The sequence below is a fragment of the Stegodyphus dumicola genome, chromosome 7 (assembly GCF_044657685.1).
Source record: "Stegodyphus dumicola isolate Sdum_Otavi_A_Nest chromosome 7, ASM4465768v1".
Lineage (NCBI taxonomy): Eukaryota > Metazoa > Arthropoda > Arachnida > Araneae > Eresidae > Stegodyphus > Stegodyphus dumicola.
Window position 1 is genome coordinate 42929296 of NC_140774.1, and position 16874 is coordinate 42946169.

At 33.2% G+C, this 16874-nt stretch overlaps 1 protein-coding gene across 1 annotated transcript; it reads left to right on the forward strand.

The window, feature by feature from the left end:
• The first annotated feature begins 1868 nt into the window (after positions 1–1868).
• On the forward strand, positions 1869–7861 carry LOC118189672 (uncharacterized). The gene is made up of 2 exons (XM_035360332.2): positions 1869–2092; positions 2842–7861. The coding sequence occupies exons 1-2, from the start codon at positions 1958–1960 to the stop codon at positions 3352–3354; spliced, it is 648 nt and encodes a 215-aa protein (XP_035216223.2). The 5' UTR covers positions 1869–1957; the 3' UTR covers positions 3355–7861.
• Positions 7862–16874: the final 9013 nt, after the last annotated feature.

The window sequence follows — 16874 nt, forward strand, 5'->3', positions numbered from 1 at the left end:
AATATTAATGAAGAGAACTTCGGCAAAATACTGGGATACTTTCTTCACTCATCTTGAAGACCTGGTATTCTATCGTAACAGAAAAGATTGTCCGCTATGGAGCAAGTATTTGGGCTACGCATCTTACAAATCAAGAGCGCACTGTACTTCTGAGAATACAGAGACCCCACTTACTACAAATCTGTAGAGGCTATCGAACGACCTCGACTGCAGCTCTGCAGACTCTTTCTGGTTCCCTTTGGCCCTGGTTGCGGAAAGGGAATCTGCACTAGGTGGAATACTTAGTCTTCATCAGGACAGGTCCTTCTGGAAATATGATTACACAGCCTCGAATTATGAAATGAAAGTCTCAACTTTTCTCTGTCACCCTGCAGTCAATGGCATCCAGAATAGTATTAATCTTACTAATAGTAGCATGGTTCATGAACATTCTGCAATATATACGGATGGTTCTCACATGGATTCTGATACTGGCAGTGGACTTTGCATCCTTCGTAATGACATAATTCATAGGAAATAGCGAAGAAGACTCAGCAAATGCAACTCAGTTTTTCCAGGCAGAACTTATAGCAATCTGGAAAGCAATTAATCTTTCATGTAGCCTACCAGTACCAGTACATATATACACAGACTCGCTGTCCAGCTTGAAGGCAATAGCCTTACTAATCCAGAAGTTTTTCAAATACAGCAGCTCCTACTACAAATCACACTGGAATTAAGACCCACCCTGCACTGGGGAACTACTCTGATATGCGCCCTCAAGGCCAAATTTCTCGCCAAATATTTTTGGCGAGAAACTCCACGCTGCCATATTGCTATCTAAATTTTTGTCTACATTTCCAACTTTAAGCTTAAAATGTCTCCAAAAACACGGTTTAAACCCACAATTTAAGCTAAAAATCCGAAACAAAAACAAAAAATTTAGATATCAAAACCGTGAAGTTTCTAACCAAAATTATTAAAGACCCACCCTGCACTGGGGAACTACTCTGATATGCGCCCTCAAGGCCAAATTTCTCGCCAAATATTTTTGGCGAGAAACTCCACGCTGCCATATTGCTATCTAAATTTTTGTCTACATTTCCAACTTTAAGCCTAAAATGTCTCCAAAAACACGGTTTAAACCCAAGCTAAAAATCCGAAACAAAAACAAAAAATTTAGATATCAAAACCGTGAAGTTTCTAACCAAAATTATTTGACAAGAATCCATGTACACAGTGACATGTTTTAACTTAAAAAAACATCTACGAATGGCACCATCTAGGCAACGAACGAATTTACGAACTACGCACACGTCGCTTTAATAAATTAACATAACAACAATAAATTTCAAAGAATACCATGTACACAGCGTTCTGTTTCAACTTTAAAAAACATCTACGAATTGCACAGTTTAAACGGTACGCACTAATTAACAAAATAACTAAAATAAATTTCAAACAATTAAAAAAAACAATAACGACAGAAATTCATACTAAAAAAACAATGAACATAACATTCTACAAAATAATAAGAAGAATAAAATAGAATGCACTTATGCATTAATGCTTTTTCGAACAACAGAAATACCAATTTCACACCGTCTTTAACATACCGCCACGTAATCACTATCGGATTTATATGACAGCCAGACACAATATCCAGAAAATTCATACTATGGTTCACAAATAAATAAAATAACAAATAATCACAAATCCCTACTTCTATCAAGCACAGCCACTAAAAATAATCTCCCATACCTTCCACACCTCCAAATACCCATTATCCTCAACAGGATGGCCACGACGATATTTCCTTATGCCCACGGAGTATAAACAAGGAGGCGAAACTGGTATTACAACTTTTCCCAAAAATGGTCCACTTTTGTCGCATTATTTATAGAGGGCGCTGCAATCGTTAGCTGTTCTACTTTTCGTAGGATTTGACATAGGCAGCAATACAGAAAATGTACATTTGATGTCAATTTCCATCATGAGTAATTCTTGTAGTGCAACCTCCTTCGTCCCTGGATGCAACACTGGTTATACATCTGTTAGGCAGAAGAATAAAAGCTTGGGAATCAAGAATCCAAGTATATTTAGAGCTCCAAAGGTGAGCAACATTAATATCATGCCTGATCACAGTCAGACGAATTTATATAACTTTACAGAACGTCTGGATTGCTAGTAAATAAGAGGGTATTTAAAAAGTAATAGACTGGAAATTAGTTAAATATTTCACATAACTTATGTGCATTTGCATTTCGTGCATGAAAGCAGGCAATCCTGAGATTTTAAGGTTAAATAAATTTCTGGAAATATGCAAGAATGATGGAATATTTGCCTCTTTATTTCATTTACAGAAAAGAAGATTAACTCATTTCCCCTTCTTTTCCGTTTGAAGTAGTTTTTTATAATAAATGGAAATGAACACTGTGCTGCTTAAAATTAACTTTACTTGCATGGTTGAGAGAAAAGATAACAGCAGATAAGTGTAATGAAAAATTTATTTTCCATGAGATAAATTCAGCATATTAAATAAGTTATGAATATTATAAAATCATGCCACCTAATCACATAATTGAATGGCTGTTAAAAATTAAGATTTAAATCTTGATACACTGCACATTGAGAACCATTATGCACAAGGATTTTAAATTTGAATGTGTAAAACTATTCAAGCATTATGTGATGCAATTAAATTTTAATTTGCCATTACTATTTTCAAATTAAATTTTAATCATTAAATATTAAATTTGCTACAAAGTCACGTTAAAAAAATTGCATATAACAAGAGTATTTTTATTTTGTATGTAACTGAATTCTGATATTTATACATACTTCTTGAAATATATTTTACAGGATCCTGTGCTGCTAAACAAATGGAGACATGCAATTCCTCGGGCCTACCGAATACTTTCAGAGAAGGATGTTGTGTGCGAGCATCATTTTGCAGAAAGTGATGTAAAACAATTTTACGAGACGAAGTTGTCCGATGGGACAATATTCAAGTTGGAAATGGGCCGCCCTAGACTCCAAGAAGGAGCAATACCCTCAATCTTTCCAAATCTGCCTTCATGTTTATCCAAACCGTCACGTAAAAGAAAAGCACCTCCTGCAAGAAATGTGCCTGTTAATAAGAAGAATGCTCCATTGGTTGCAGATAATGTTGCTGCTACTAAACAGAATTTTACAATTCCACTGTTGACTGAAAGTCTCCAGAAGATTTCCAAACCAAATTGTTTGTGGACTGTAAATTCTGTAGTTGAATTTATTGTATGTGCTCGATGGGCAACTAATTACATGTGTGAAAAAAGGGTTATAATTGATAAAGATATGACTATAAAGGTTAGTTTTGTTTTGACATTTTTATAATTTCAGTATTGCACGTCAAACTGCACTTGGTACTATTGTGCTACACATTCATTGCTTTTTTTTTTTCATGTGTAATGTATTCTACACTTATTTATTGTTATTTTTACAGAATTCTACGTTATCTTTTCTGAATTTTTGAGCTATGAATAGATGGATTTTTTTTATATTAAGGAAATTGTCAGAGATGATGATACTTGTCTTAGAAGGCTTATTTTTAAATCAAAAACATGTTCTGAGAGACATAACATGAAATTATGTCTCAATGGAAATGAATTAGGCATATTTCATTGTCATTGGTTTCATGCCTTAGGAAAGAAACCAACAAGTGTCTGGTTAAGAAGCACATGGCAGAGGAACCAACTATTATGACTGACGAATGGCAGGCATATCCATAGGCAGGCATGGGTATTATGTGAATAAGATTGTTAATTATCTCGCAAATTTTGTTAAGGTGCAACTGATGCACTTAGTCTATAAAATCCTGCTGCCTCTGAAATTATGAGTACAAAATTGTGGTCTTGAAAAGTAGAATTAGCTAATCACCTACTGAATACCTGTTTCGACATGAAGTTAAGTGTAACGGCCAAGATCCATTGATTAAATCGCTATTAAAAATTTTCTCCTCGCAGGGTAATATGCATCTGTCAATTTCCTTAACAGCATAATATTTTGGGGGTGAGGGGGGATAAATGCCCTTTACAGGACCATATAAATCTGATAAGAGAGAAATGAAATTACTGTATATATATATAGCAAGCTTTCTTTTTATCTCTTGTAATAATAGAATTCTTCTAAAAACATATTTCAATAATAATACTAGTAGCATGTATTGTACTTTCTTATGCTAGTTTTTACTTACATGTGCTTAATATACTTATATATCACACGTAACAAGTTAAATTTGACACGTGTAACAAGTTAAATATATGCTTAAAATCATATTTCATCTGCTAACTTAACTAAGTACCACTAAAAACATTGCCGTGTGCAAGCTTGGCAGTGTATATTATTGTATAACAGATCACATATTATGCACTGAAATATGCTTTCGTTACCAATTTTATAGTGTATTTTAATTTACCTAATGTATAAATGCACACACTGGCCAACGAATTAGAAAACTTTGAGTTTTCGTTTAAATGCGTACTAGGGATGAAGTATGCAAATTTTTTTTGTGAATGAAGCCCATGAATCCATCTTGCCTTACTCACATGTACAAGGGTTTGGTAGGGGTATCATGATATGGGGCATGTTCTGCTGGCATGGAAGTGGCTCCGGAAGCATGTAGACTTGATGCCCAAAGGAATCAGAGCAGTTATGCGTGCAAACTGTGATCCAATAAAATATTGATCTTGCATTTCTAATTCATTGGTCAGTGTGTGTAATACCTTATAAGCAATGACATAAATTGTATATTATTTTATAAATAATATTTCTTGCTTTCTCATTGTTTTGATTTAATAATGGTATTATGTTCCCATATCTAAATTATTGGGTGCATGACTGATCCAATTTTAATTTTTCAGCCAGTGTATATTATTTGTCTTGCTATTTTGTTTGTTTTTATCCAAACATGATGTGTTAATATGTACTAAAGATGCAATAGCTGAATTTAATAATTTTTATGTACCTTTAATTAATGTGGCTAATGTTATGCAAATGCTAATTGTTATACTATATCATTAGATTGCAATGCTTGTTTGAAACACAAATTCACTTTAGATCCAGGTGAATCAGCAATCTTGCTCAGCAAATTTCTGATCCATGTACTTCAGAAATTATCAACATTTTGAAAAATCCTGCCTTGCTTAATTCAGCAAAAGTACATAATTTCTTCATATATCATTCAATAAGCTTCTTATGTTTGTTTTGAATAAATGAAATAATGCTGAATTAGTTGTTGTCCCACTAGCACTGAAATCCTGTGAAAATGAGAAATTTCTCATATATCCCTTCTTGGAGTTCAGAAAACGTACGAAATCTTATTGGAAGGGTATGACACAAAGAATTTTGTTCTCCCGTATCATTTACGTAACAGATACAAATCTTTCACTCCTAAACAGGCTCCATTTAAAGCTATCAGAATACCTAAATATCCAAATGACTTTATTTCCATGTATATTGGTTGTTCTGTACGAAATTGTGCACATGATCTCATTATTCTAGATCATTTTTCTAAACATCTTGTTTTATGACCTCTCAAAAATCTCACTGCTGAAACTATTACAGCACATTTATTACAATATATGTACCTGGAAGACCAGAAATGATCTTGATTTAGGCACACAATACCCTTCACTGTTGTTTGAATCCATTACCAAATGCTTGGATATTAAATTATCTCACTGTATTCCTCAGAGACCTGAGTATAATGAACCTGTTAATACCTGTATCAAGAGCTCTTTGCTTATAATTCATGAAAAAGGTATTCCATTTGAAAATGCATTGCTTATCTATCAATTGTGTGATCTTTTAACACAACTAAAACTAAGTTATGAGCATGCCTATGAGATGTTGGAATAAAGCAAATAGAACTGAATACTTGAAAAATGCCATATTAAGATCATTCAATGTTAATGATATAGTGTATGTGAAATCTAAGGTTACATTCCAGCATAGGTTTTCGAAAACTTTTTCTTCTAAAGTAAATGATGTAAATTATGTTATTTGTGCACTTGACAAAGATTTTTTTCTCAGCCATCTAGAATTCACATCACTTGCCTTCGTTTGGCTCCTAAAAGATTCTCCCACACTTCAGTACACTTAATTCTTTTTTTTTTCACTCATTTCTTGTACTATCATAGAACATTATTACAAGTTATGCAATATGTTAAATTGTTCGAAATTTATTGTTATGTGTCTCTTGTTGATTTCTTGATTGTGTGAGAATAATCATTAGAGTTTAAGGCTTGATGACCCTTAAATATCATTTCGAAATTCAACGACATTGTGCCTAATATATACAAGTGCATAAGTGTTTATTTTCAAAATTTCCTGGTATGATGTGATTATAATGGTTTGTATTGTTTCTTAATCCTGTATGTGATTTATCTAATTAAGTGTAACTGGGGATGTACGAAAATTGCATTTTGCTTTATCATAGAAATACTTCATTTACAATTCTGTACTGTGTACTTGCAATATGGTATATTCAAAAATTTTATGTACCATATTTATATCATGCACTTATATGTATTTTGCATAAAAAGTTGCTTGTATTGAATTATGGAATATTTAAATAAGTGGTTTTATGTTTTAATGTTAAAAATTTTGTTTTTGTGTAGATGGATGGTTTTGGTGATACCTAAATGAAAAAATCTTCCCATTTAAAATGTATCTATGTAATATGTATTTCAGACTGTTAGCTCCATAGTGATTGTAATGATTTTATATGAGGCTTGCACCATGATACCGGAATTTTTATTATGCACATAATTAATTTTTCCTCCTTCCCTCAAAAAGGGGTGAATATCTGATGAGGTCACATTAAATTTATGTCCTTGGAATTATTACAGCCATCTAGAACCAGATAAGGGATTTCATCTGGAGACAATATTTTTGCCGACAGGTTTGTTATAACATGACCAAGCTATGTCATCAGACAACTCATTTCAATTCAGTTTGTCTGCAAAGTGAAAGAATTATTACATTTTGTTTCTTATCTTCTGCATTGTCTGTACTTTTAATTTTATCAAGAATCGAGGAATTTCCCTTTTTTTATTTCGCTATTCTAAATTATGATATGAGTGCCCTTTCTAAATTTATTCTGGTCTTTAATGTATTGATGCAAAATTTAATTAAAAAGTCCTTCTTAAGTGTTTTTACCTTTTTTCTCATGTGAAGACTTTATTCGTTTAAAGCTTTTTGTTTTGGCTTTCTAAGTTTTTATCCTATTAGATGAACCCCTCTTTTGATGGTGATAAATTTTTAATCTTTGATGATGTGGAGACAAAGGCTTCGTGATAAGTGCTCCATAAATTAAAATTCCTTGATATTTTCATTGGTTGGAATGTGTAACTGTGCTAGCTTGTAAATAGTGGGAATTAGTGAATCTCTTAGTCTATTCATTGTTTTTTCGCTTCCCTCTGGATTTCTGCTATGTGCACTCTTCTTGTTTCAAAATGTGTCGTAGTTGGCTTTTTCGTGGTTGGCATTTCTTCGCCCTCTTTTGCAGTTAGCGGAATAAGCCCTACTATATTATGGTGTTAGTACTGGAGATGTTTTATGTACCAAACAACAAAAAAAAAAAGTGATGACAACTGCCGTTATTTTCCGAATTTGAGAGACAGCCCTGTACTTTTCTTTCTGGAGTATGTTTGACATTTTGTCTCCACTTACCGTATGAGAGATGTTGAATGTTGTTAACGAAGGCTGTGAAACTACACTCAGTGCACAGAAATACAAATTTTTTAGGTGTCATGAGAGATTCTACTGTGGCGGACTTCATGCAATCAATATGGAGCAAAGTCTGACGAGAATCGATAAATAAACGATCTTTGAAAATGTATCCAGGACTCTTCTTTTCCTTTTATTGGACAGCTCACCATGACATGGCAAATACCATGATCCTACCTTGGGTAAGCCACTGTACTACTGAAGTAGTCTCTTAACGCTACACACACTTCCTATAGCTCACCCTTGTGTGTAACAATATAAAACAATATTGCTAAGACTGTTTCTGGATTATTTATTTAATTACTGTTAGATTTTTATCAAATTTTTGTTATTTAACTGAACTTGTTTCTTTCACTGCGAGTCTTTAATCGTCGAAAAAGAGATATTAAATTGAGAATAAAAAAGTAAATAATTACTGCAAGAGAAAACAGACTTTAGTTTTATATAGTTAATGATATTTCTTAAATACCGGAGCAAGCATGCATTAGGCATTCTGATATTAAAACTGGTAGTTTTGCAACAAATGTAATTAGAGTCTATTAGTAAATGATCAGTTCAACAAATGAAAATAAAAAATAGGGGATCTTTTCCAGTAAAACATAACACATGCAAAGCATTTTTTTTAAAAAAAAGCTACATGTACCAATTTAAAACTTAACAGCGAGAAAATATCATATCATTATAACTGTGATAAAATTTTTCTGAACATAAGAAATTCATCTTTTAGGCTATTGAATGGGATATAATTTTCCTCCTTTGGAAAGAAAAGAGGACATGTACTTTTAAAATAAAAAAGATCTGCATTATATTTTTAGTTAAAATACTGCATTTATTGGTTAGAAGTTAGTTCAAGCAGGAGAAAATTAAAGATAGATTGAATTAGTCAATATTTTTTACTCTTTATATTTAATTATGAATAATACAGTTCAGCATAACCAAGCGTTCAGAATACTTAACTGAATTCAAATCCGAATTCTATTTTAAAATCTTTTGAAATCAATTTGAAACATACTTCTCAAATAACAAAGATATGGAAATTTTTAACAGAAAACGATTAAAATATCAAAATCAAAACTGACATCTGATTCATAAAAAAGAATAACTTATTATGATAGTACAGAAAATTTACTGACTGAAGCAAAAAATTCTATAAGCTTCATTAAAATTTCGGCACAGTTTATATCAAGCTGTGTATCTAAGTATTTTACAAAATGAGAGCCGCGAAGAAACTATTCTAATTACATTTAACATATATACAGCAAGTATTATTACTAGTAATATGATTATTTTTCTAAGGGGGAGGGACTGAAAAATAATCATTAAATTAATCATTCATAAAAAGTACTACAAGCCTTACAGCATGAAAGCTGTAAATTTATTTTATAATTTGAGGAATAAAATACAGTCATTAGTGAGCAGAATATTATAACGTTGATAATAACGCAATCCATGACATTAAAAACATAAACATTTTTTCATTCGGTAGTAAGCTTCGCCGCCTGGCTATTCAATAAATGTTTACATTTGGAACTACTAAGATGGAACAACAGCGCCATCTAGTGAACGCGACATTTTAGGACCGTTTTTCTACTAGGCAGTTTCACCTCCTTCATTATACTCCGTGCTTATGCCGAACTTCAATTCAACATTTTTCACCATTAAATCTTTCCCCCCAGCTTCTCAGACACAAAGCATGACGGGAACCAACGAACTCCAGCGAAAGATTTTTCAACGTCAACAGGGTTGCCATACAACACGCAATCGCGCCAAAAATCAGCGCAGAACACATATCGCCACATTTGATGAAAATTAGGGCGTATATCAGAGTTGTACCGATGTTACATTGGTGGAACTCTCTGTTCCTATTCCAAGCTCATTTCTTACACAGCAGACTTTTTTAGACAGCTTCTCATACAGTGGTAAAGTAGATGGGATGCTTCCCCTACCGGTAGAAGGACATTTAATTATCCTAAAAAGGTGTCAACAAAATTTCTCTCTTTCTCTTCTGCACTGACTACCTTCTTAACAGGCCATGGGCCCTTTCGTACTTATCTCAAGAGATTCACTAGAATTGAAAACGATACATGTGAATTGGTGAACTTAGTTCACCTGATCATTATGTACACTCTTGTCCCATGACAGCTCAGTTCCACCTTCCAAGACCTGCAGATACTCACAGAACTGCCTGGCTCAAGCACCTGATGAGCCTTTCTGGTAACTTAAATAAGTTTAATATATATGGATATGCCGAACAAGCACACTTTCGCACACATAAACTGTATATTAGTACATACATAAAAATGAAATAAAATTTGAAAAGAAGCAATTTAAAAACTACTGTATTGAAAAATTATTAAAAATTTGTTTTTACCTCATTTTTTTTCCGTTATATACATTTACTTCAGTTTTGTTATATGCATTTACTTAATTTTATTTTCTTATATGCATTTACTTAATTTTATTTTGTTATATGCATCTGTTAGTCTTTTTGAAAAATTTTTAGATTTTTTGAGTTTGGCAAAGGAAACGAGATCTATCAGCCGAAGGCAATGAATGTCTCCATGGACGACTTTCTAAGTAAAACGTACTCATGTTCATGTTACACATAGGGGATTTCACAAAATTCAACCATGCAACCAGTTCGTTTGTTTGGGTTCGAATATGAGTCGAAATAGCGATAATCAGAAATCTTAGCCAGGAGGCCATTGTTTGGGTTTGAAAGATTTCGAAACCTAATAAATAGTATTTAATAAATATAATATTATTAAACGAATCAGATTTACATAAACCAAATGAAATTCTTATATCGAACGCAACTAAATCTCGGTATAACTTACGCTGATAAACTGATGTGTAATAACACTGATAAATTTAAATACTAAACGGAATATACATTAATTCTATAGATAATTTTTTGTAATATATTTCGCTGGGAATGTCTGGCCGCAAAATCCTGATTATATATACCCTTATTTTAAGGTTATCACATATCTGATGGTTTGACTTTTACCTCAAAACACAAAGAATCCACAAAATTCAGTAAAATTAATAACTTTATTTCCCTGTTGAAAATTCTCTGGATCTTTTCAAATATAAAAGCACACTCGCCAATCAGTTTGCTTTAAATAAATGTATGCAGCAACGAGAAGATGCGCTTTTGACAGCAACTCGTTTCAAAAATCGAAAATTTTTCTAAATGTAAGAAATTTGTCGCTTAAATTAATTTTTCATTAAACAAAAAACAAAATAGAATCGCATATTATTAAAAGAATTTTATTGATAATTCAGATTCTGAAAACAAGAACATTGTTGTTATAAAAAACAAAGAAAAAATAAACAACATATTTCATTCAACGGGGGCCAACTTTGGCGCATGCACTTTTCAACATAAAAATATTTGAAGCATGTTATGGATAAAGGTTAATTTGATTATGGCAAAGTACTCGATGGTTATTTGCTTAAGGTGAAGGATGCCTCCGTTCGAGGACTGCTTAACGGAAATTGGCTTGAATACATGTTACACATATGGAAAACTAAGAATATCATCCTGGCAACCAGCCCGTTTGCCGGGATTCGAACCCCGGACCGAACCACCAGTTATTCCGTTAGACTCCGCTCAGTCGCTGGTGGGCTGTACGATAACGGAAAAGTTCAAAATTTCATATTAGAGGAAAAGTGGTAGCATAGTATAATTCGAAGTTATTTCCATTTCAGTAATGTGAAGAGATTTCAAGAATGTTTAATTATTTTATTTAGCTTATGACAAACTAAATAAAATAATTAAACATTCTTGAAATCGCTTCTCTTAACATACTGGTAGTTTAACCTGCATTCCAACCCCCGTGAACAGGCTAATTGCATGGGCGTTTTTATGGTTTTAACTTTTTGTAGGGCGAGATTGTTTCCCTTAGAAAATCTGTCACGAAAGCATACCTCCCCTTAGACAGATCGCCTTCACGTGCTTAATAATCTAAGAAGCCAAATCAAATACAACCCGAGCGAGGACTCGTAGTTATGTCACGTCTTCATGAAAAGCTAACTGAAATTGGCTCATATTCACATTAAACATGGGCAGCAAAAATTCGCGAAAACTGGTATGCAGCAATCCATTCGTCAGGATTTGAACTCGCTTCAAACTATTAGTATTCAACGATTTTACTGCTATGTCGTTGGTGGCCTTTTGCAGTATCTATATGAAAAGTAATCGCAAAGACACAATCATTGCGTACCGGGCCGATGCTATTCGCACCGACATTAACCACGCATGCGCATTGCGTTGTCAAAGGCGGGTTTCTATCTTGGCGTAGTTTATCATTTTTTAAACGTTGGCGACTTTCAAAAGTTTAGAAAGAAAAAAGGGTTTCTTTTCTTATAAAAAGAAGGAACACATTTCCTTTTATTAATGTATATATAAAAAAGGGCAGATTTTCATGTTCGCAATGTTTATCCTTTTCCTGAACGGTTTGAATAGTTTAAATGACTGACTTGAAGGGGGGGAGGGCAAAATCGTGTTGACATTTTTTCTACTTCTTAGAATACATTTAGCTGTAAAGATGTGTTTTGCTCAATCACGCTTTCAATTCATTCCTCTTTGAAAAATTTCGTCTCATAAAAGATACTAAAAATTAGACAGCGGATTTCTGTGTAGAAAATTTAGACATGAAATAAATTAAAAGCGATTATATGAACTATTAAATGCATTATTCTGTATGCCTGCTTATTTTTTTATGGACATACTTGGCATTTTCAGGACACAAAAAGTGCTTCAGAGAACTTTGTATTATTAGTACAAACACATTAATTAAATTGAAATAAATAATGGGATGTAATTTAAAAGACAGAAATAATTTAATATAAGAGATTTAGATTTAAAAATTTGCACACACAAATTAGATTTATTTATCGGATTTTGTAAGGTTTTATTTCATAAATAACTTTGATTTTAAAATATGGCATTTGAACCTATAAACCTGTGTGGATACTGAAAAAGTGATGAATACATAAGAATATTATCATTTTCAGTAAGTTTTCTTATTGAATAATAAATTCTGACAGTCCTATGCTATAAGAATAGGGTCTAAGTTTGCATAAAAATTCCTCTGTTAAATAAAAGAATTTAAGTAATTTCTGTAGCCTTTTTGTCAATACACTAAAGATTTTTTAACTAATTACTCGTCCTCGCTTGCAATTAGAACCATCATTAAATCCCTATTTTATCTAATAATTTCCTGAACATTATCATGTATATAGATTGACTTCGTCTTTGTAACTGATAATTATTACCTTCAAATTATTCTCTTGCTGGTGAACTATTAACAACCCTTTCTATTGCTGAGTTAGGGTTAACAACTTTCGCTCTCACTACCGCTTGCCTTACGAAAATCGGAGTAAAATGCTAGTACCTGGGCTTCTTGCGCGCATGCGCGAACGTAGGTGGTGTGAATAGCCTGTTAGCTATTCGCACCGTCGGTGCGATTAGCCACTGCGTGCGTACCGACGGATGAATTAAGTTCGGAATTTAAAGAATAACTTTCATTCGTGCTATTGCTGTTAGCATTGACATTTGGACAGATGTTAATTTATTTTAAATTCTTTTAATGTAATTAATTTAATTCTTTAAATAATTGATCTTCTAACTGTAATTTTTTTGTGCGGAGTATATCTAACCCTTCCGTACACTAACTGTTTTAATTTACACTTCATTAATTTTAAAAGATTTTATATCGATAGATTTCTTTCCAAAAATGTTTCAAGGAATACATATTTTTTTCTTTAGATTTTAAAACATTTTGGATTTAAAATCTTAATAATAAAATTTTTTAAACAAATATTTCTAGAAATTCCTTCGTATTCATTTATTCCATTTAGTTGAAGTTTTGAGTAGAATATTTTCCTTTCAACATTCATATAATTTTTATATGTCAGTTCGCCATTTCTACGGAGCACAGAGCCACACATGCGAGTACAAAACTCAGGCATGCTGAAAGCACAGTTTTAACATTTAAGAATGTAAAAAGAAGAATATACCATTATAATAACGCGCATTTGAAATACGAAGGCAAACAAGAAAGCTGGTTGCAACATTTTATATTTTTTCCTGACGAATCAGAAATTGTAATCATTTTTCAATACAAAACTAAAATATTTGATTCTATAACATATAGGCATAAAGGCATCCTCCGTTACATTTCTTATTTTTTCTTGTTTCTACTAAAATTCAGCAATGTACTATAACAATGTCGGATCCTGTTTGACTTTCATTTGTATAAAGTACCACAAGGCAAACAGTTGTAAAACGATTTATCTCCTTTCGCAAACTTTTAGTCGGCACACAGATAATACATACCTGCTGTCTGACAACGATACTTCACTCTAAGGACTTTTTCGTAAAGTGCTCTTTTCAAAGAGACTTCACACCCTATTAAGACCTTTGTGTCAACTGACAGCCGCCTGCAGAAAGGTAGGGGAAGGAAGACCAGATCGCGTCGTCTAAACACGTCTTAAGCAATCTTCGCGAAATTCGGGCTTCGTGTATACACGTCTTAAGCATTTTTCGTGCGATTTGAAATTCGTGTAAAGACGTCTTAAGCATTTTGAAAGAATTCCAAAAACGTTTAAACACGTCTTAAGCAGTTAAAGGGTTAATAACATTTTACAGAGTTGCTCAGAGCACACGCTTCATTTAAGCTCTCTGGAGGCATAGAACTATATTAGGCGCCTACTTATTTAAATGCAGTTTCATTATGTTTTACACTGCACTGCAATATTTGTAATCATCTCTCAAGTCTTTGAATTGCATAACTATTTATGTAATTCAAAGCTTGTGTAGGGTTGCTTATGTTTAGTCGCCAGTATTTTTTCCCACGCCAACGGTACGACACTGAGCATGCGTAGTAAGCGAAATTCGTTAACATTGATCAACTCAAAGTGCGGTTTGCCATTACGCGCTCCGGTGCACTCCGGCTAAAATTGTAATTTATCTTAAAAATTGAGAAGTACCGGAGCCGGGCTGTGGTGGACTCCGGCGCAATTTAAGCACTGGAGGTAAGTATAAACTAAGTTGCTTAATGGACTAAACTACTATTATGATATGAAAAGAGATAGATGTGGTATTTACATAGTAGCTGGTGACCTCACAAGTATAATGAAGTTCAAAACAGGCTTCACATAACAATGAATAATTCATTCAGAATTTGTACAGTCTTAGTAATTAATCTCCTGTGGAAAAACGTTAGGGATTCACAAACATTGGTCGTATAAAATTGTTATATATGTTGACTCGTCAAACATAGATAAATTACTGTTTATTTATAAGATTAAATTAGATTACTTTATACATAAGAGAGACATTGATGCTACATGGTTGGCGGCAAGTGACGAGAGTGTGTCGCAGCACAAATACCGTGCACTTGCCTAGCTAGTCAGGTAGAGGCACTGCCATCTATCGGCAAGCACAGTAATTAATATCTAACATGCCCTTTTTATTTATAGAACAAGACTAGTGCATGTTACTAACTTAGTACAATAATTATTTTACATCATTACTTACGTAGCAGTTAACTTGAAACATTTTGACATTAAATTATTACTTAACAGTTGACTTTATAGAACATAGTAAAATTACATACCTGAATGACTCACTTAAATCTTTAAAATTTTGACTTACTAATTAAACTGATATTTTAGAGTTCTGAACTGTTCATTAAATTCCATAATTAGTCTATAAATAAAGTATAAGTTTTTGGCATCAATAAGTTCTTCCTAATTGTCTCTATATCGAAGAGGTTTTATTATATTTCTACTTGATCGTCTTAACATTGGTTCAGTTTACACATTTCCTGGAATTTGAGAATGTTTAAGAGAATCACTTTCCTGTTCCTTAGGTGGTCCTGCTTATCATCATCTACAAGAACAGGTTTATCCAATGTTGATTGATCAAGTCCAAACAAATCTTCTGCTGTTCTGTTCCACTCTGTCATTTCACACGTAGACTTGTCTTTACGAATGTGATGTCGATTTCTCCTATAGACAGTTCCATCATTCGCTTTTATGACATACGATCTTGGTTGAGAACCTGTCTTCATGATCATACCCTGTTTCCAAAGCTCTTTAATTTTCCATTTAAACCACACTTTATAATTTTCATGAAGTTTTGGAAGCTGGGTTGCGTGTTTATTGGCATATTTCTTTTGCACCATCTGCCTTTTTTTCTAATGCTCTACTTGCACCTTTTATTTGAAATTTTGGTTGCAATGCTTTAGGATGTGATGGCAGAAAAGATCTATCTTCTTCCCATTAATAATTCAGCCGGGGATGGCAAATCTTTTGCAGGTTGAATTCTATAATCTAGCAAAACAATATACAAGTCTTTTCCTTCTTCCGCAGCTTTGCTCAGAGAGACTTCTTGAGAGTTTGGACAGATCTTTCAATTTGCCCATTTGCTCTAGGAAAATGTGGTGATGTGATGTTATGCATAACACCCCATTCTTCAAGAAATTTCCGCAATGCTTCCGAGTTGTATGGTGGTCTCCCATCAGTGATGAGCTTCTCTGGTATTCCATGTGTTGCAAAAATAGACTTCAGTCATTACAGCTTGAGCAGTTACACTTTTAAGTGGTTTCAGCTCTACATATTTTGAAAAGTAAACTATCATTAACAGATATTGTTGTCCTTTCAGGTAAAAGAAATCACAGGCAACTTTTTGCCAGGGTCTCTCTGGTAGATCACAGTCTAAAAGAACTTCTTTCTGATTAGCCTGTTGATATTTCTGACATATCGCACATTTAGAAACATATTCTTCCACATCTTTGTTGATGTTCGTCCAGTAAAAATATTCTCTAGCTTTAACTTTACTAGAAACTATACCTTTGTGAGACACATGCAGTTTTTTCATAATATCTTTTCTAAGAGATGCTGGCACAACTAGTCGTTGTCCTCGACAAATTATTCCATTCTTTGTTGTATAAAGCTCTTCTTTGCAATGCCAGTAATGTTGTGCTGCTGGCCTTGTTTTGCTTCTTTCTGGCCATCCATTTTTGATATGAAATAACACATCTTGCAATTCAGGGTCCTTTTCTGTCATTTTTACGATTTCCTGCCATTTTGTTGGAGAGGCTTGTGTTAAT